Source organism: Bombus pascuorum, chromosome 8 (assembly GCF_905332965.1).
Source record: "Bombus pascuorum chromosome 8, iyBomPasc1.1, whole genome shotgun sequence".
NCBI lineage: Eukaryota > Metazoa > Arthropoda > Insecta > Hymenoptera > Apidae > Bombus > Bombus pascuorum.
This window is the reverse complement of record NC_083495.1, coordinates 13,915,271-13,937,822: the sequence shown is the minus strand read 5'-3', so window position 1 is coordinate 13,937,822 and position 22,552 is coordinate 13,915,271. Positions and strand designations below refer to the sequence as shown.

At 36.0% G+C, this 22,552-nt stretch overlaps 1 protein-coding gene across 1 annotated transcript in view; it reads left to right on the top strand.

Annotated features, from left to right (window-relative positions):
• Positions 1-22,552, top strand: part of LOC132909885 (mannosyl-oligosaccharide 1,2-alpha-mannosidase IA) — a 689,092-nt gene that overhangs the window by 7,359 nt on the left and 659,181 nt on the right. The window contains exon 2 of the mRNA XM_060965078.1: positions 600-821. Within this exon, the coding sequence (XP_060821061.1) occupies positions 600-821 (222 nt within the window). The remainder of the gene's footprint in view (positions 1-599; positions 822-22,552) is intronic.

Below are 22,552 nucleotides of genomic sequence, written 5' to 3'. Positions count from 1 at the left end.
CGAAAACTAGACATCTGGATACATTATGATAGAACGCTCTCTACATAGAAGGTTCACGTTAATAGAACAACTCAGGCTAATATCACTTTTATAATTTGTTTCACTAGTTTTTGTAGTTTGAAATAAAAGAATGGAATGTCTGCCTGAACAGTATTTTTAATTAATATTCTTTCAAAAACAATCAATTGTACGCGAAATTCATTAATATAAACATCATTTACTTGCATAAATAAGAAACGCAATCCCAAATTATTCCAAACATTGAACCGAAGTTCATTTTCTTCGCTCAATTTTCTCCTCTGTCGCTCTATTCATCGTTCGCTGTTTCGTATTCGTTCCGCTCTGTTGGTCGCAGCAAATTCATAAATTAGAAAATCAGACATTCAGCTCCTTCCTTAAACACGCTCGAAAACAATCGAATCTCATATCGAGAAGACAAGCTTGTTCGATCGGTGAATTCTAGAAAGAGACCAGCTCAACGAGAGATCATCGGTTTTCTATCGATTCTCGATTTTCGTCCTCGAAATTCACGCATTCGATCAATTAAAACCGTCGTTCGAAAAATCTCGAGTCGCAATTCGATCTGGCCGGATTTTTAGGCGAAAATCGACGAGGAGTATCAGCAACAGAAGACGCTGGAGAAACCGGAAGTGAATGGTGATTCGCGTGTGCGTGCGAGTAGTTCATCGTCGTTAGTGCTTCACCGGAAGGATGACGTTTTGGAAACCGTGCCGCCTGCGTCTGCCAGTAAACTTCCTTTGACGGTCGGCGGAGAAGACAAAGACCCCATCGCCAGGGAACGAAGGAACAAGGTGAAAGAGGTGAGTATTTCCTTTTCATTTAGCAACAAGGCATTGGCTCGTTCCATAACAGGCTGCGGACATTTATGCTATACTTTTAGAAACATAATTAAAAAAAAATGAAATGTAGGCTCAGAAATTTGTGCCACCTGTTAAATATTGTGACGAGTACTATATTTTGAGTGTTTTATACATCTTCACATATTGTGTGTATTTTGTATATTTCTGCATCTTCAAATTTTCTATAAGTGCATGAAAATTCGCAGTTCTCCGATGAATAATCTGTTAAACTTTTCTGGTATACGAGGTAATAATATTAATATTTCTGGTATTAAATATATATATATATATGTCAATGCGAGCAATGTAAATATATTTCGTATTATTTTTTTTTCAGCAATTTCGTATTATTTGGTTATCTATATATTTCTACAAAATGTACAGTAATTTCGATATTCTTAAAAAGTGAAACCGATCTGAAAATGTGTATAGAAATTGCAAGATATCTATTGGAAAGATATGCACATATAACATGTGTGTAAAATGAATAGCCATCTTAAACGTATAACGAGCGCTAAATATGGTTCAACCGAATATTGAGATTTATTAATATAATGTATAATTGAGTGTTTAAATATTTTATGACCTCTACAAAATACATACTTGCACTGAATATCTTGTAGCTTCTAGGTATATTTTCAGATATTTTCTGAATTTTATCAATGTAATCATGATAGTTGTGTCTCATAACAGTGCCAATGAAACGTCAAAATGTTCCGTGTAACACACATAATGTACTCATAAAAGATGATTGCAAGTGTTCGAGTATATTCGTGAGTCACTGTCGTTGGAAAATCGGGAAATAAAATTAGCACACCGCATCGTATGCCAGGCGTTAAGCGGTACGCGAATATGTTGGAAAATAGACTTCGACGTGTTTTCAATGCGACATAAATTTTCAAGGAAACAGAGAAAAACAGAAACGGACAATGTAACTCGTTTCGCGTTGTAATTTGCATGAATTCGTCGGTTGTTTTTGTTTTCGTGGGAAATAGTATGGTGGAATCGAGATTGATCCATCAGCCATGCAATTCGCATAATTCTCCGGTGTACACCGAAACGAGCGTTTAACGGGCCGAAGTTATTTTTTTCTCTCACTGAATTCAGAGTATTGCAAGCGAATTCAATTGTTCTTTTTTATTAGGTCGTCCTGGAAAACGTAGTGCGTTTTCAAAGTCTATTTTTCGAACCGAAGCAAATAATGGAACGTACAAACAATCGGAAGATGATACATCATCCTATTGAATGTGAAAACATGTATTTTGAACGATGTATTAGCTACAGAATTTTAAGTATTTTATCTTAGCTGAAAGTTACCAGTGGGCGTTTTACTTGAAATACGAGTTTCTTCTAATTTTACGCGTGTTAATCTTTCAGGGACTATTTATCACTAAGAGCATTTTTCATTAGTTTCGTGGTATCGTAAAATGTTATCCATAAAACCTAACGTAGTGAACGTGTCCTTTTCGAAATTTCATATTTTAATTCTTGATATACAACTTATTTAAACATAGGAGTACGTAATAATATACTATTACTTTCTCTAGAATAGTGTAATAATCGTTCTATAAATTGTTATCCGCGATATTAAAAGGATTTTCGTTGCTTTCAATGCAACGATCGTTCGTGTATATTTTCAATCGACGAAAAACGAACGTTTCGATTGGTTTGTTTTTGGTCCACGTAACGGGTTTTAAATTGCTGCTCCATCGAACGAATCCTCTTTATAATAAACGACATTTCGTCGATTTAAACCCAGATCCGCTTTAAGCGGTAAATTTTTCACGACGATTTTCGTCTCTGCAAAGCATCAGGTCTGTTCATCGATCGCGTATTCATCGAATTTCCGGTAGGACGCTCATTTTCATGCTTTATGAATGGCTTGCTGCGCTATTATCTATTTATCGGTCTATTAAACGCTTCGTGCCATTCCAGTGTAAACGCTTTGGTTTTTATCGTCGGTTTTTAACGTCATCGTATCGCAAAAATATCATGGATCATTGATTTCGCAGATTTGTGCATCGCCACCGGCTCGTTAGCCTGTTTTTTTCACGAATTTTTTTCTTTCTTTTATTCCTTTTTCTCCCCTCTCTTTTTGATTGTACGAGGTACACATTTCTACTCACTTTCTAAAATTGATGACGCGTTTCCAATTCATCCGATTCAATAGGAGGCTCTCATTCGATACCTCAAGCGAGATCGTACTTTGTGCTTTAAAACTATCGGGTGAATCTATTTCCTTTGAAAGTTGACTTTTATGTGTAACGCGAGCCATTTGGAAAGTTTGTATTTTCTGTGTAAAGCGATATTTCAGATGTTTGTAACGTACGAAGGTTTAAAGATAATTTGAGCATTTATTTACATATGATTCTATGTTTGTTAGATATTCGAGCGAAATGTTTAAGTACATAACTAGCTATGTCTTCATCGATTCTCAATTTAAACTGAAATTGACGTCCTGTGAATCTGATTATATAATTTATATACATATCATATCTTTGAAGGTGTTTCAGTAATAAAGTTGTTAAGGTTATTCAGTGGATGGAATTAAAGAAATGCGTGGGCAAACTGCAAGGTATTGAAAGTATATATATTGTGAATAATAAATTACAAAATATGTAGTACTATGTAAGCCGATCCAGATCCTCTCACTAGCAACGTTACCCTGAGACTGAAACAACTGCCGAAACCAACGTCGGACGTGTACCGCTTATGGTCTTTCCTCGACGCATTCTTTTGTCTATGCGCTTTCGATGACCTTAGGCGTTTGAGAAACCGAAGACCAGATGTAGAGTTTTCTCAGAAGTGACGATCACTTCAACAAAAGTAATGGCAAATTATTATTATTTCATAATTCCTCATGAACTGTAATTATTTTCTCATTGCCATAAAAAATCTTTCTTATCTCATTTATCGCTTAAAAATCAATCAGCGATGATTGAAGCGATGAATCATGAAGATAAAGCAAAGTGCTTCGCGATAAAATAATTCCATAAGATTCAGTAGTTGTAACATTTTATCTTGGATATTTCTTTTGAGATAGCAATTTTACCGTGTTGTAGTACACATTTGATTTATTCGATTTACTCTAGATATATACTTGCAGGCAAGTTAAAAGTAAATTTTAGTTATTTAATTGTATGTACTTAACTCTTTTCGGTAATTTCATATTCATCATCATATCGCCATACACTCTGGTATAATTTATTAAATTGTCACGCTTCATTAAATTTGGTGCTCTAGAATTTTTTAAATTAGTAATATTCGTTATTCTCTCCTTTAATTATATCCCCCATATTTCATTTCACTTACATTTTATACGTAATATTATATTTAACCGAGTAACTTATGAATTTATGTATACGTATAGAAATACGATGAATTTAAAGCTCATACACATTATTCTAACACTTTACTTTCTCTCGAATAATTCGTTGTACCGTAGAAAGGGATATTTTTCGTTAGTTAATCGCGCACAGGCTCGTCTCAATGATTTCATGCACACAATGCCGGCGTTTTCTCGCTTGGTAATTAAATTCAATCGGTTCTACACATATTCGCTAATGCAAGGCCGCAGTCGCATCTAGCTTTGTTCCTTTTATCTTTCATTACGGTTGCTTGTTCATCGCTCAATGAACTGTTGTGCACGTGGAAATATGCGAGCGTTGTTGCATCAATGGATCTGCAATCGTCTTGGAATTCTCTAGCCATACCCATAATTGTTGACAGAATATTTTGCCAGCAGAGAATTTGAACTGAATTCTTAATTTTGCGATGGATTAATATTTTAATTTTTCAAACACAAATTTGTAACATTTCAAAAAGTAAACTTAAATTAAAGTAAAGTAAATTAACCTCCCATAATTTGTTACATATATTGTAAGTATTATTTCTAATTAAAGACCACAAATTTAAATCTAATAAATTAATTAAATGGGAATTCAATATCTTGACAAAAAATCACATATTACAAAAATTGTTTTTTTCATTAAATTAGATTATGGGTTCTTTTCAAACAATATATAAAGTACAATCTTTTAAATGGACAAATAACATTAAAAAAAAAATTAAATCGAACTTGGAATAAATTAGAACTTTTCCTTCTATGATCCTCAATTACTATGTATTTATTAATTGTCCCGGAAACTGTTTTATGGTAGGAACTTTGACAGAAAGCTTCTTGAGATTTTAAAGAAGGCAATAAGCTGCATGAAAAGTTCCGTTAATTCGATTTCTTTTTCCTTAACAATATAAGAAAATCGTTTTTCGCGAGGTACTTTCGCTGTTTTTCCCACTGGATTAAATTTTTACAGTTACAGCCAGCTTTCCTAAGAAACGTAGAAGTCACAGTTTTGAGTTCGTGGTCTTGCGGAAGGATTAAAATTTTCAACTGGAGGCGGTCCACGGTTTATTTAGTCGAGAAACTTTCAGTGGATTTCTTCTAACGTTTTCTCATTCAGGAAACTTTAACGTTGAGCGGCATGCAATATTTCGGAAGCAAGAAATCCAGGTGACGCGCGAAAGATAAATTACACGTTTAACGATAGAAAGTCGAAAGTTTTTTGTCCCTTTAAAAATGAGTAAAATATCTCATACCCTCGGACTTTGAACGTTGAACGAGTAAAATGAAGAAATATCATATGGCATTTCACTTTCACTGAATTGAAGTCGGAAATAGCGATTGAAAGCGGAACGAAAAATTTGAGAGCGGAAAATAGAATAATAATTTGTACCGTTGGATTCTTTTCATAAAGAAATTAGCCTTCGTGTTACAATTTTTTATATTAATGTTTGTAGTTTTTCAAATAAAAAATTATTTCAAGTACTACTTTGAAAGTGTCCTGAAAAGGATGAAATTTCTATATTTCTTTCTTACTAATTTCAAGTTCAATTTCAAGTTACAGTTTCTTCTATCCTGTGACGATCTCCTCAGATTAATGTGCGATATTGTTGCATTTGAGATCCAGTATAGTTGCGTCTGATAAATAACGTCCAATGTCCCACCATTTCTCTATTACGATTCATTAAATTTGATCGAATGATAAACTCACCACAGTGGTGATTTTCCAAAGGTATTATTATTCATCGTCCGGTAAGTACCTACACTCTCTATTCCAGAGTTCAATCTCGCGCGAAGTTTGACTTACTCATCTAGTAACTAAGAGCTGAGGTCAACCTGCGCCCTCGTTAAATACTCTATTATGTAGGTATATAACCAAAACCTACGTTCTTGGTACTTAGTTAGTGTCAGTGGCAGTTACTTCATGTCACAAATTCGTCTAGTCGATTAAGCGCCTATTCGAACTCTGTTGTACTTCCTGTAACAGTAAGAAACTATCTTTGGAATATGCATGTAGAATATATAGAAGACCCTACAGGAAGATGAAGTTCGGTGGTCTAACTGAATGAATGCTTAATGAACATTTACTTTTACATAGGACAGAGTAATCAAATTGCTGAAATACGTTTCCAATTCTTTTCTTCTTCTTTTTATTTGGATAACATAGTTTTTATCATGATACTTATGAAAACAGCCGATGTTAAAGTCCAACTTGAAAATTGATCATCTGTAAAAATGTCGTTAATACGCTTATCTATAAGAGTTAACGATAATGCATTTCTATATCTATGATGATAGCTGTAAGAGTGAATGATAACAGATTTTTATCTCTCGATAAGGCTTTCAAAAATATATTTTTCTAAATCTAACATTTGTTAAATTCTCTACTTTATCTAATTGGAGGAAGAAGAGAGAAACTTTAACCGTTTGATGACAATTCACTTGTTGCAAACACCTGACGATTAAATTCTGTCACTTGCCAACCTTTCTATTATTCTATCATGGACGATTATGTAACTTATTATAACAGCAATACCTTTTACTTTTAATTCGACTCTGGTTGTTAAAATCACGCCATGCAACGACGCTACTCGAGGACTAACTCATAATTCAATATTTTAAATATTTTTCAATATTTCTAATATTTCTTAACAGATTTCAACGTCCAGCAGTAAATTTAATACGAAATATGAAGAGGGAAGCATCAGCAATTATCCTTTAAGAAAAGAACGATTTCCCAGTACGTCGAAGGCTTTGGTATCCTGATTTTTCAAAAGGATGAGGTTGGTCGATCTCTTATTTCCAATTACTCCTGACAATAATTCGCTATTATACTAATTACGATGCGTTACATCGAAATGTCAAGATGCATTTTAAAAGGATACCATCGTATTACGTTTTTGTCGATAGACGAACTGAAAAGATTTTAACAGTAAGAGGTTAAAAATGTATGGAGACCTGTAAAGTTGAAAATGTAGAAAAACGAGCGATTGTGTAAAGCTGCAACAATCCACCAGGAGGGGATTCCAGTTTCAATTCCGGCTGCAACGACAGCGGAATTCTCTCTTCGTAGAGACATATCCGGTTTTCGAAGCAGATGAGTCGGCGTTCGGTGTAGTTTAATCGGTTACACGTAAACCGCGGCATCGAATCTATCGGCGCGTCAATTCCGATTCCCATTCCGGTGAACCGTTTCCGCTCGTTGGAATTAAACGCGGCCCTGTGAAAAGTTTATGACGCTAATCATGCTCGCATCCTAATCGGCCCGGTGGCGGCGATTGAAACCCGCGTTTCGTTGTGTTTTACGCGTTGAATCACTGTTCGATCGATAGAGGCCGGTTTGCTAGGTGTTAGCGAATTATTGTCAGGAGTAATTGGAAATAAGAGATCGACCAACCTCATCCTCTTGAAAAATCAGGATACCAAAGCCTTCGACGTACTGGGAAATCGTTCTTTTCTTAAAGGATAATTGCTGATGTTTCCCTCTTCATATTTCGTATTAAATTTACTGCTGGACGTTGAAATCTGTTAAGAAATATTAGAAATATTGAAAATATTTAAAATATTGAATTATGAGTTAGTTCTCGAGTAGCGTCGTTACATCGCGTGATTTTAACAACCAGAGTCGAATTAAAAGTAAAAGGTATTGCTGTTATAATAAGTTACATAATCGTCCATGATAGAATAATAGCAGTTGTTAATTAACATTACGAAAGAAATATCGATCCTTTAATTATTTTTATTAAATTCCTTTTTGTTCCGATCCTTCGTTATAACGATATCTTTAATTTGGAGTCTTTTCGTAATTATCCATCCATGATCAATTAAAACACGAAGACTAAAGAACTTTACCGACTAAGAAACCTAAAAAGAGCATTCGTTAAGCTCCATATATGATAAATTATTCCCTCTTCACGTAAGAATCTATTTATGCGTCTGATTTAAGTTTCGTCGAACACGTGAAACATTTCCAATGCCATATACTGCAAAACATCGTTCCAGACATCCACGCGATTCAATCGCATTTACATTCTGTTTGTTGTCTTGAATATTCAATATACTTATTTCAGTGTGACAATAGGAGGTGGAAATTCAGATGGTTTAATCAGGTTTCGCTCGATTCCCTTTAAAGAATGAACGATTTATCGGCGGAGAATCCAATAAAGATGTTCGATTTTCGAGCGAAAAGCTTAAAAAATACGCTCGGTAAACAGGACATTCGACGTATTTGCGATCCATTTGGCCGTGCAGCTTGTTAAATTCGCACGTATTTTCCTCTGTTGGATCGTTAATTCGCCGTTAATGTTTTTATTGGGAGGAAGGTGTATCGACAACGCGTACGCCACTCGCTTGAATATACATATATTCGTAACGTACCATCGAACGAATCAATTTGCCTTTTCACCTTGCCCCGAGGAGATGTGTATTTTCAGTTGGAAACAAAACCGTAAAAAAAAAAACACCACCGAATCGTTTCGACGTTGATCTTTTTAAATTGGTTTGTGTATTTTTCGAACGCAGCCTCGATTTATATGCTCGTTGGACGCGCTTCTCGTTTTTATGTGCTCGGTTTCTGAAACTCTTTAATGGAGGCTCATTAATGATATTCGTATGTATTTTCAAATAAATACTTCCCAATGTTCATTTCCTATCATAAGTTATTTGATATGTATCTTGAACGATGTAACGTTTTCAGAGAAAGGAAAAATAGATCTTTAAATATTCGCAGCAATTATACAAGTATGTAGCGCTAATATCTGATTGCACAAAGATTTCAGCTGATAATGATCTTATGGTAACGCCACATTGAAATGTTAATACAATGCAATGTACGAGAGATTAAGATCAATCACAATCGAAAGTTCAAGCACGATGTTCTATAAAGAACACCGTTAGGTGTGGCGCCATGCAACGTGGAACGTCGGACAAGTTTCTAACTCGGGAAAACCGATTCACTATCCTTTCGGAATTAGATCCCGACACGTACTTCTCTCTTTCAATGCAATGTAGATAAAAATTGGCAACTTCGATCGATCATATGTTATTCAACAATACCCCCGTTAACAACGTTTCGTAGGAACGTCGAGTTGCAGGCAATTGGGTTGGGTTTCGTTTTTTAGAATGTCAAATGAAGTAATGTATATATGTTTTTTTCATTAATTTTTGTCTGTCGGTTACAAAATGAGATTGATTTACATAGCTTTCTCATTCTCACTCATATTCAATCTCAGGTCGAATGAAATAACAATTACTGTATTTAATAACTGATACAAAAATACATTCTTATTCTTTTTCTCTAAAAGAGAACTCTGTCGATCCATCTGAACTCTGAACTTTAATTGTCTGATCTGAGCCGCAATTTTCGCAACTTATCCCTTGTAGATCTCGACTGTAATAATCACAACTTCACATAATGTACGAAGTTGTGGGAATATTCCCGTTGGCCACGGTTAAGCGTTGCGAATGTAAACACGGAATATTGTCTATCGGCTGCGTATAAAGTGTTAATAATTTCCATGTTTCATCGAATCTCGATTATCTCCGCCGGTGATTGAATCGTGCGCAGTTGGAAGAGTCGCGTGCTCGTACGAGTTGAAACGGAGACTGAATAACTCGAAACAAACGGCTAGAGGGTACTCGTGATGCGTGACACGTAAATTCGATTCGACATCGGAGCGAGCTCGCGGCACGTATGCCTGACCTAGCCGTGGAACACGCCGGAACCGTTAACCGCACGGTGCCGTGAACTTTTGCCGCGAGTAACGTGAGCGCAATCTAATTTCCAGCGAGGAGAGCCCCGTTCACCGGTTGCACGCGGTTCCGTGCACGCACCGGCAAACGGTGCACGACCTACAACGGCCAACCTATTTTGGAATATTTCGCCCGTTGAATATACCGCAATTTCCCTCCGCGTATGGTGTGTATTGATACCCTTTCGTTGTAGCGACACGCAACACCGCCGCGTAGCCAAATGCGACAATCACGTTATCATCTACGTTGCATCTCGTTCTAAACGAGCCAGTACGCCCTCCTGATCGTTGTTCGCATGTTTCGCCACTCTTACTTTTTTTTCGTAGTATTTTAATTGCGCGTTACTTGAAATTCGAAGCGCAACTTAGATCGCCTTGGTTGGAGAGGGAGAATTTTTTGGGATTTTGGAAAGCGTAAAGAAAATGGGAATGTTGAAATGGGAATTTGAGAATGAACGGTTAGGATCTTCGGAAGATGATTGTAAACATGTTTATGAGAAATATTTGTAAGAAACGTTTGTGAGATTTTGTTGCGAGTTAGATCGTCACGGTGTCCATAACCGTGTTATATCTGTCATGATTTTAGATTAAATATAAACTGCTGGGTTATGTGATTAATTACCAGCCGCTAACTTTGAATTGAATTAGTATCCGAGTTGTCAAAATGAATTTTCTTTACGGTTGCCTGAACGAGAGTTTTGGTGGAAGTTTTCGTAATTGCGAATGGTTGAGCGAAATGGTTGAGCATGTCTGCTCCAATTAGAGTATAATAGATGGAAATGGTAGGGATGATGTAATTGGGCAACTGTTATTGCTGAAGCTTCGCTGTAAACTTGGGTGAATTGTTTGATTGTCGTGCAGAGAAGGTGGTGGAGATGATGACTCAAGTAATGGTTTGGAAGACCGATTGTATTTCTGATTAGCCGGTTGGTTTGTCGATTGTAACGTATTATTATCTCAATATAAATTCAATAACATCAAAATTAATTCTTTTAAAAACAGCATAGACATTATGTTAGTCATAAAGTTAAATTGCAAACTCGATTTAATTAAGCTTTCATTTCAGTTATGTGTTCCGAAGGTAATTTCACATATTATCGTGCTTGCTACGTGTTCACATACATTTCTATTCATCGCGTGCCGAACTTGGTCTTAAGTGTGCGTGACAAAATGCAGAATCGTTTCTAGGTTACGTGCTATTTCGTACAAGGTAACATACAACTACTAAAAAGAATCTATTTAATTCGTTCTTCAATTTAATTTGAAGAGTCTTGTGAATCTTGTGTAAGCCAACTCAAACTATTATACACAATTTCTTAAATACCTGATTTCAGTTAATTATTAACAAATATATTGAATAAAGTATTCTGAATTAGTTTGCAAAGGAATATAAATAAAAGGACAATTTCGAATCTAAATTTTATTTTTATTTTGATTATAAGTATTCGATTATTTCCAGCAGAATATTACCTCGTTCGTTCTTAAAAAAATCCATTTCGATATGATCAGGGAGTGAACCACTCAAAAAAATCGCCAATGCCATTCCTCTGTCTTTGCTGTGTATCGTTTATCCATCATTTCTGTCTGTTCAATCCCTGCTACTTAGAAAGGCGTGAATTGTGATGGTCGGCAATTGATTTCCGTCTCACCGCGCTCGCTCGTTCTTCACGGTCTGCCTTCGGGATTTCACGGATCTGTTAACGACACGCGTCAATACACGAACGCGTAATCGTTCCACATCACGCGACCAATCGCCTAAACGGCAACCGTCGTGAAATCACTGCAAATCTCGTTTGACGATGCGTTTTAGACAAAGCGAGAGTGAAAAAGAAGGTGCGATGTAATCGGTAAAACTACGTCGCACCAAGCGTATTTCCTGTGATTATGCAATGCTGAATCGCGATTTCGGTTTGATTATTACCTCGTAATCAAGCCCTTTTGCCACTTCATTCGCGTGCAACAGTGTCTTATAATGCAGCGCAGTCACGACACATCGGGGCGTCATAGTTCAACCACTCGTTTCCACTTTCACTTTGGAAACTCGTAACGGGGTAGTTTGATTTTTGTACGGCCCTGAATGCGTCTTGATCACGCTAACCTGTTTGGCGAAATAACCACCGCTCTGGATACTGTCAGTATGCGTTTACTTTGTTGTTAGTTCACTTAGTTGTCAGTTGTCGTTAGTTTACTTTAGACCAATGATGGTATTTGTCTCTCGTGGCTTTTGGCGTATGATAAATAGACATAATTTTTGATATGCTTCAAATGGAAACTTGACGATGTTGTAATGGATAAGTAATGTCTGATAATTTCGAAAATTTAAGCAGATTTTTATCTACGATAGTTAGTGGATGAAACGATTAAAGCTGTATGTATTCTCTTTCATAGGTGTTAAGACATTTCATGGTTTCACATGGAACGTGACGATTAATTTAAAGTACTAACGAAACGATTCATCGATTACAATTTGATGTAATATTCGCGGAGGGTTGCGATGCAATATACGGTGGCAGATAAAAGAAAGTTTAGCATTGGTAGGCTATGAATTTTAGTAGTTTTTTATTACGTTGATGACAGTCATCTATGTTGTGGTACTTATTATAGCTATTCACTGTTCTTATTAGATATAAATCCATTTTGTAAACATGGTGTCATTTTATATTTCTCATGTAATAAATTTTAGCTAATATTTGTTCAGACGTAGCAAGAATTATAATAATACAGTAAGTTATAATAATTATATGTTGTGATATGTTCTTTAAAAATCTGCAAAATAGCAAATATCTTTGCAAATTGACAAGCATGTAAGTAATGTCGTACGTGTAATTAGCAAAATTCTGTTCGACAGGTTACAAGATACACCCTTGGACAAAAAGATAGCACATGTGTGCTATCATTAATTTCTCATAGATAGAGTCCGAATTTCCCAAGTTTGACGAATGGCATATAAACAGTACCTTGTAGTAATAAGGTATATGAGCTTGAAACTGTATCTTCGCTATTCCTCTTGTATTTATCAACAATGATTGTGAAATCCGGTCGGCGAAATGATAGCACACTTTCAAAAGTTGTAGTGTTTATTATCTACTAAATTGTACAAAAATAAAAAACCTTTTAAAATTTAATAATGTGTGGATCCTCCCTTATTCTCCACCACCTCCAGCATTCGTTTCGGCAAAGAACGATATAGTTTTCTAATATACACCCTTGGACAAAAAGATAGCACATGTGTGCTATCATTAATTTCTCATAGATAGAGTCCGAATTTCCCAAGTTTGACGAATGGCATATAAACAGTACCTTGTAGTAATAAGGTATATGAGCTTGAAACTGTATCTTCGCTATTCCTCTTGTATTTATCAACAATGATTGTGAAATCCGGTCGGCGAAATGATAGCACACTTTCAAAAGTTGTAGTGTTTATTATCTACTAAATTGTACAAAAATAAAAAACCTTTTAAAATTTAATAATGTGTGGATCCTCCCTTATTCTCCACCACCTCCAGCATTCGTTTCGGCAAAGAACGATATAGTTTTCTAATATAATCCAGCGATATATTTCTCCATTCCTCTTCAAGGCACTTTTTTAACTGATTAATACTTTCAAATTGCCTATTTTCTCTATAAACGGCATTGCTTAATTTACTCCAACAGTTTTCGATTATGTTTAAATCGGGGGAGCATGCAGGCCAGTCCAAAACTGCAATATTTTCTGTTGAAAAATATTCTTTCACAACCTTAGCGGTGTGAACTGCAGCATTATCTTGCTGAAAAATAAAATCTTGTCTCGCAATATGTGTTGCGTACTTTGCAATTTGATTTTGTATCAAATTACGATAGGTTATAGCATTCATCTTGCTGCGAATTGATATTAAATCAGTCTTTCCGTTATACCCAATACCTGCCCAAAGCATAATGCTACCTCCACCCATTTGACGCCGTATTTGTGACAATTTTTTTTTTCTTACATCATGATAGTAAAAATTGAATCCATCTGGGCCATCTAAATTAAATCTTTTTTTATCTGTAAATATAACTTTCCTCCACTTCTTGTTCCACCGTATATGTTCTTTTGCAAAATATAATCGATGCTCCTTGTGAATCTGCTTTAGAGCTGGTCTTCGTTTTAATTTCATCCGCTTTATGTGCGCGGATTGTTGTAGTACACGTCTGACATTCCGAGGATTAGTTTTTACGCCAACTTTTTCTGCAATTTCACGTGACGTGAGAAGCGAATTTGACGCGGCACGTAAAATTGCACGTTTTTCACGAGTACTAATCGCGGAAGGTCTCCCACTGCTTTTTTTTGTTCCATAATTATTTACATCTTTCAGTAAATTATAAATGACTTTCCGACTTCTACTGAGAACTTTTGCAATTTTAGAAATAGTAAAGTTTTCTTTCTTTAATTTCAAAACTGTTTGAATCTCTTCACTATTTAGCTGTTTTCCACGTCCCATTGTTTGAATCGAAATTTGTAAGGTTTCTAATGAAATTCTTCTACTTTTCACTACGTCTACACCACTCAGAATACACAGAAATACTAAGGAATGGAAACAAAATGCTTGGTGTGCTATCATTTCGCCGACCGGATTTCACAATCATTGTTGATAAATACAAGAGGAATAGCGAAGATACAGTTTCAAGCTCATATACCTTATTACTACAAGGTACTGTTTATATGCCATTCGTCAAACTTGGGAAATTCGGACTCTATCTATGAGAAATTAATGATAGCACACATGTGCTATCTTTTTGTCCAAGGGTGTAGCTATCAAGTGGTATTTGAGATTCAAGTACGAAACGATGGGTGTGTTGCAACAACCATACAAGTATTTATGTAATTCTTCATGTTCGTACGCGTTTACAACGTAAAGACACTATAACGTACACGTGTGTTGCCGATGCTACGATGCTTGAAGTATAAACCGGTTAAGATTTATTTGGCAGTGTGACAGAAAAACGAGCATCCATTGCCAGCGGAACTCGTCGACCGCGTTTCGAGAAAGCTAAAACCCTATACTTTATCGACTCTTAAGTGATTACATGCGGTCAGATTTATACTTTTTAAAATTTTTCATATTTTGTAATGTGCCTTTCGGGGTAGGTAAAAACCCGATTGAAATTTTATACACTCTACTTATGATCCATTAACACTTCGTACGAAATATCAACCTTTTACATTAACGTTACGTGACATTACAATTTTACGTGACCGAATTATTGCGAGATATAAAATACATTTTCCATTGAATTTTCTAGTACTAACGAATTTATAAATTTCAACTGTTATTAATGGAACGAACCTTTTCGCTTTTTCAGTTATAATTATATTAATCCTCTCACTAGTGATTGCACCTTCGCTATATTTTCTTTACAAAATAATCCAATAAATTGTTTTTATTATTACCAAAAAGACAATTTTTCTCATACACTGCAAAAGAAATCGATGCCTAACAACCCTTAATAACATCCTTATAGAAACGATCGAACAATCAAATCAATTCTCCCATTCCAATCGCTCAAACACAGAGAAATATAAATCAGCTGAAAATCAATCATAAATTTTTTTCAAATCACACTCATACCTCACAACCACAACTCAGCCCACAAACGGGTTAGGCGTTATAAATTTTCCAACAACGTCGCTATAAAACCCAGGTCAATTTTTATTAGATCCTGCGCGAGACGAATCTCGAGCGGATTCGCAAGAATTTATCGCGGATGATATCGCGTCGATGGAAGGGCATAAAAGCGATTTTAATGCTTGCTACGATGGTTTCTTCTTCCGCGCGTGCACCGGTATACACGTGGTCGTGACTACAATATAACAGCAGTGAAACCCACGTAGACAGACGCGTTCTCCGATATCGACTCGCTCGACGAGCATCGCGTATCATCTGTACGTGTACGGAACACGAGATGGAGACGTTTTATTGGACGTTATCCTGGGTCGTTTGTAATCATTTCGCAGGATCTGCCGTGCGCCGCGTGGACTTGAAAAATGGAAGTCCAAGTAGCATGGTATCGAGGAAAAGAGAAAGCACGCAGAGGTCTGTGAGGTGTGAGAGACCAGCAGCGAGATATATTCAGATTTTTCTGCTCCCAGTGAATTCTTTCGTGTTGTCTGTTCTGTTGTCTATTTTTCGTGTGCTTTCTGCCCTATTCGATCGTTTGCCTTTTCATGGTGGAACAGACAGCTGTGATTAGAAAGAATAATAATTTGTGATTTGGTGATTATATCAGTTGTACTTTATGTATCGATTAAATTAAAAGTAAATATCATTTCTTGTAGAAATTTGAAGTATGTTTTGATGGGATATAGGAAATTAATTATTATATATATTGATATTTATTCCCTATATTAAGGAAGGAGTCTAAGAATCCGAACTTTATTATGAATAATATCTGCTTACATATTATGTATTTATATCATCAGTGTGTTCTAAGCATTCTCAATCGCATCATGACTTTAAATTGTATGGATTCGTTTTATAAATTTGTGTTAGTAAATATACCAACTGCGTAAACGTGTGCTATTCGATGTCTAATCACGAGAGTCTCTAATCACTAGTTCCTCAAAGCAACTCTAGTGTAAACACACGACCCATCAAGTTATCAGGAAGAACGTAATTTAACCTAAGAAGCAAGTCCTAAATAAGCTGAATCTTTAGTCTGAATCAGAAATATAAGGACTTCTGTTTAATTACAACAAATGTCTGTAAATATCTTGTGAAAAATCTCCAATTAATTCTATTAGATTTCACATATTTTTCAAACATATATTCAACAAACAATTTATTAAACATCTTCCTAGGATATGAAATAACAATTATCCTTCCTAATAAATTATTAATTAAATTCTTAACTGATCTTGCTAGATATTATATGAATATTATCATAATTCTCAAGTCTCAACATATGACACAAAGTGTCTCGGTAATCTTCAGTTACGTCAAACTTTATAATCATGACTAATTCGCCTAATTACAATTTACAAAATTGATTTAAAATTCGTATTATATTTCCATCTCACTGTAACAGTTAAGAGTTGGGAATAATAATCGTCCCTATGCTCTCGAAAAGAGGTGCAAGAATGATGGATTGGAAAAAAGGAGTTTATTCTCTGGTATTGCTCGTTCATATTGTCCCCAGCAGTAAAGTAACGCGGCGTGGGTAAATCCGCAAACAAAAGTAGATTATGACTGTTTCGTACGGGCATTGCGCGCTCTTTTCATCGCGGTCGGCATGCATAACTTCCTCGATTAAGCCCGGTTGCTCGAAGTACATCGAACGAATTTGAATATCGAGCGTTTCGAGTTATTACGTCCACCAGAGGCTAGTTCGTTTCTTTTTTTAGCGCCATCATTGACAGATAGATATTTCGCGTTCCTGCACGCTTTCGGGTACGTACAGTTGCTCACGAAAGTGTCCGAACATTTACAGACATCCTTTACGAATATATCGCGTGTACTGCACGAAACATTTTGAAATTTCATTAACGCTATTATGAAATCCGACCATCGTGATTATATTAGTAAAGTTTGAAATCAATTCGAACATACGTACACGAAAGTTACAAAATATCCAATGCGAGGATTATACTGCTAAAGTTTCAAACAAACCTGAAAATGTGCGGTAGGAGCTTACAGGATATATAATGCAAATGTATATTTCACAGACATCATAAAAGTATTTAAAGTCAATTATTCATTATATATTATATATTATCGATGGACTTCAATATTTAATGTTACTATCTTTAATACTTCTTGCGTCATTTCTCTTGTACGTGTTGTTCTGATTTTTTATTGAACATACACCTTGCAATAAATATCTTGTGACTTTCGCATACGCTTCCAGATTGGTTTCAGATTTTGCCAATATAATATTACCTACCGTGATAGTTGTGTTTCGATATAATGCCAATGAAATTTCATAACGTTCGGTGATAAAAGTTTACTGTGAGAAGTATTCATATACTTTCGCGCGCCACTGTACATAGTGCACTCTTTCCACCATCCCTTACCCTGTTGATTTTTACGCTTTTTAATATTCCGCTTTCGTTCGATCGTTGCCGTTTCGTCGATGCTGTCGGCGACGTACAAACAATCGAAGGGAAGTAAACAGGCGACATGGAATGGATAGAGCGAAAAATTTCGCGTCGCATCGCCGGAATTTCGTATTAACGAGGCGTGGCCGCGTTTTAATAACCCACGCGATTATTTGCATCGAAGCGTCTGCGATTCGAACGAAATTTCCCTTCAATGTTACAACGAAACTCGTTCACTTTCGACCGCGTTAATTATCGACTGATTGCCAGACGTTTTCTCCGTCGGCATCGGTTCTTGTCGACCTCGCTTAAAATTCCGTAAACGCCGGTGTTTTCTTGTTTTACTCGGTTCGTTGGCGATGTTTGACAACGTTCGCAGGCTTTTTAATATTTATTGTATCGTTGTTTCTTTCGTCGTGTATTTTCATGGTATAATATGGTAAAATATGGTGTACTTAAAATTTTAAATGATCGGAGAGCCGTGGTAGAGATTGTAAATTATGTAAAGGAAAGTATGTGAGTTTTGGTAGAATATGTTTGTGAGGGTGAATAAATGCGTTACAATCAGTTTACTGAATTTTACCGGATTTTATAAAGCGTTTTCTTATTTTAGTAAAAACTACAGACCTTGTGTTGCCTCAGTAAATATTACAAGTCTCTGTTCCATGTAGAAATTATCTTTCGTCTGACGTATTTTGTCAAAAAAGATATTTTATCCAAAGCAAACTGTCGCTTTAAATGATTTTTACGTCAAAGTTCATTTAATGATTCTTTCATGAATGCATCGCTGTTAAAATATTCCTGAAACGTTTCTACTTTTTATCCAAATTAAATTTTCTTCACGGGAAATTAATTTGGATTTCGTTGAGATATTGTTGAACTAAAAATTTCTATAAAATTTCCGACCGAAAGAATCGATCGATCGAACTTTTTTATTCGTACTTGTTTCTTTTTTGAATAAAGAGAAACATTTCTCAAACATACTTATTATCTAACAACGACCAGGATACGTGTTCTCATTTTTTTGGCCTAAATCTGCGGTAACAAGCTTTATCATTACCATACGAACATATTGTGAATTTTAAAACGAACTTTATCTTGCGTATTGATAATTGCACAATAACGAACAACAGACGTAACGTCGCTAATGAACGTGGAATTGTACGTGAAAAAAATTCGCTAACAACGACGGAATAATCAAGCGACGTTATGGACAGGCTACAAGTTTCCGATAAAAGAATGGATATCGCTGACTATAATTCTCACGTTGAATACGTCACGATTCACGATTCATTCCCATGGTTGTCACGTTCGTACGAAATGTCAGTAATGATCGATATTAAATAACGTGGAGAGTTAGGGTGAACAAAGGAAAGGCGAGGCAGGTCAGAGGCACGTGCCTGTTAAATGCAAATATTCTCCGGACGGCTTTCGATGCGTTACGTCCCTTGTTATTATCCTCTGAGTTTTCGTAGGTGCCTGTTTAGTTACGATATGCCTGAATTCATTTAAAAAGAAACTGTAATAAACGTAATTATGGTAGTTGCTTGCAGTATTCTATTGGATTTTAGTTCGATTATAATTGCGTAAGTGGATAGTAAGTGTCGTAATGTAGAATTATTTAACGAATAACGTGGCTTATATTGTCTTATCAATCATCCGTTATACGCTAAAATAGCATAATATTCTGATTCATGCTAGTTTGAATTAGTTTGCACATTGGCTGTACAATCGTGTATTCAAAACATAGTTATTTATAGGTATTAAAATTATGACAAAAATGAAATAACAGGGAAAAGAAGATTATTTATATCTAAAATAACCAACCTAACTAACCACGTGTATAATATATTAGAAGATACCATTTAGCATTTCAACTCTTCGACTCGAGAAAGCTGAAGAAACAAGCGACGAAGCGCAAACAAGTCGCAAACATCGTCGTTCGTAAGTGGCAATCTTTCGGTCTTCCTCTTGACTATCAGTTAATAGGCAGCCTTTCAGTTCGTCTTTTTCTTATTCGCAACGGCTCGTCGTCTGGCCGAGGAATTTCGCATTTTTCGGCTTCCCTGAAGTAGCCAGTTTAGAATCTTCTTTCACCGCGCTAGGTAGGTATTCCGCGGCTAGAATATTGTTGTACGGAGAAAGCCCTCATTTTTCACGGAAGCCCAACTCGGCGGTATGATGTTTATCTCTGGGCAGATTTGCGGTTAAGAACATTACATCGAAGATTACCTTTGCACCGAGATCGCTATGCTGCGAACGTTGCCGAGCGAAAGCATCAGAAATTGTTTGCCGTGGAATTAGAATGGCCTCTTCCTTTTTCTGTTGATGGAGATACTTTGATGTCTAGCAGAGTACTAGAAATGAGATGAAGGGGAAGCATATTCCTTTTCAAAAGTACGAGGACGCTTATCATTTCACGTGAGAAAAACATGATAGCGAAAGGAAGTAGGTTTTGATATAAAGTTAGAATAGGAACAATTTGTTATGTAGGACCACGAAATTTTATACGAAAATTAATGCTGTAGTAGCTAATTTTGTAACAATTAACGTTTCTGAAGTATCTAGAAAGGTGGCCAAGATATTTCTATATTTAATTTCTAAAAAACAATGGATGTTCTTCTGTCGAATTTTTTATAAACATAAAAATAAAAGAAATTAATAAGTTTGAGAGACTTCAAATTGTTTACTTCTATGTCTATTTTATTTTACTTGACAAGGATCGTATCCAGTGTGAATACATGCATTCATAGATTGCCCACTGGAATTGGTATGATTTGCAGCTGTTCAACTCTGCACACGCTCAAGTCACTTTACAACGATTACTCGGATCGCTAGAATTATGCACAGATTAACTGTCGTTAAATCATATTACGAGGCGCAATTAGACCGGACCACAACACGATCTGAATCCATTCCGTGTGGCCACCGTGAAAATAACTGGCCGAATCCACAGAGTCCATTCAGCTCGTGTATTATTATCCTGCTGTCGGCTATGAATATGTTGGCAACCGAAATCTCAACCGCACAATTATGCCTATGTCATTCATTTATTTCCTTCGGCTAGCGGATCGACCCGCGAACTAAAATGGATTGCATTGGTATTTGCATTTGCGTACATTTTCAAAGCTTTAAACGAATATTTCTTCCGTTAATCAGGATTGTTAGCAATGCATTTTATATTTGAACGCGATGATAAACGTCTGGCATTTTTACGATTCTTTTGTTGGCCTTTGGAACTAAGAAAAGAGATATACGTGTAAAAGTCTAGGAATGATTCAGCAGAACCTTTTGGGTTACAAATAGAAACTGAAATGAAATGTAAATTGAAACGAATGGAACGAAACGTAAGGACTAAAAATGAAATGTCCGAATCCTCCGAATTTAAAATAAATATTTAGAACTAGATATATAGGAAACAAATTTTGAATACCTCGATTTGAAGCATTCATACGTACATCTTGTTATGTTACAATCTAATAATTTGATTATTCTATAGTTAATTAATGATAGTTTTGAAAAGATTGAAATGTTAATTAATAATAATATGTATGTATTATGTAGCACGTTCGATTAAAAGCTCTACCTAATCCAAACAAGAAATATTTAAAAGAAAGCTTCATATACACCAGTAGATTATAGACAGATAATTCAAAGACCTAAAGGACGTCTTCCTCTGTCAAGAGTCTCTATTCAGCCTATTCAGAAACCCAAAACAGCGTCACGAATTATCTTCGTATTTACCCTTAATTAGCAGCGTAATAATCTCTCGGCCGTGTCACGCCCTCTTAATTTTCTCTTACTTGGCACCAGCACATTTAAAGACAGCAGAGCCAGCATCAAATGCAGCGAAAATTAGATTCAAGTGCCAATACAAAAGCAGCAAATGCAGATGTCGAAACGTTTCCATTAGACTCGCATAAGCTGGCTGAAGAAAATCATAAACGTAACGGAGCTACGTATTGACTTGATTATTTATGTCTTATTTGAGGAACACAAAAATACGCCTATCTGAATGTTTTGATAGGAGATATGTATTTATAGAGAAAGGAAATAACTTACAGCTCCATTAGATAAATTTTATCACATTTATTTAACAAAACGTGAACGAACCGATGATTCAACTCATGACTCGTTCTATATGGAAGGATGTTTTTCTATCAGAGATTTCCTTACAACCGAATCAAAGCTTCTTTTTCTTTTCTTTTTTCTTTTTCTTTTCTCGTTCAACCGCTAAGCACGACAACATTTTGCGTGTGACCTAATTCTGGTCGAGGAGCCGGAAGTTTCATGCAACACTTTCGCTTTCGGAGGCGAACATTCCGTTAGGTTGGCTCGGATTACCGCCTCCGCAACGTGGAATGATCGATCCACGAAGATGGCGCTCGTTGTCGATACCACGTACCGTACATTCGTACTTTCGCTCTCGCACCGTTGATTCCATACCTAGAATATCGTATCGTAAGAGCCTTCAGGATGCGACCTTTCTCGCCTCCAGTCCTTACCGACTGTTGGTGGCGAACCGCGAAGGACGCGTCTTCCATTGCTG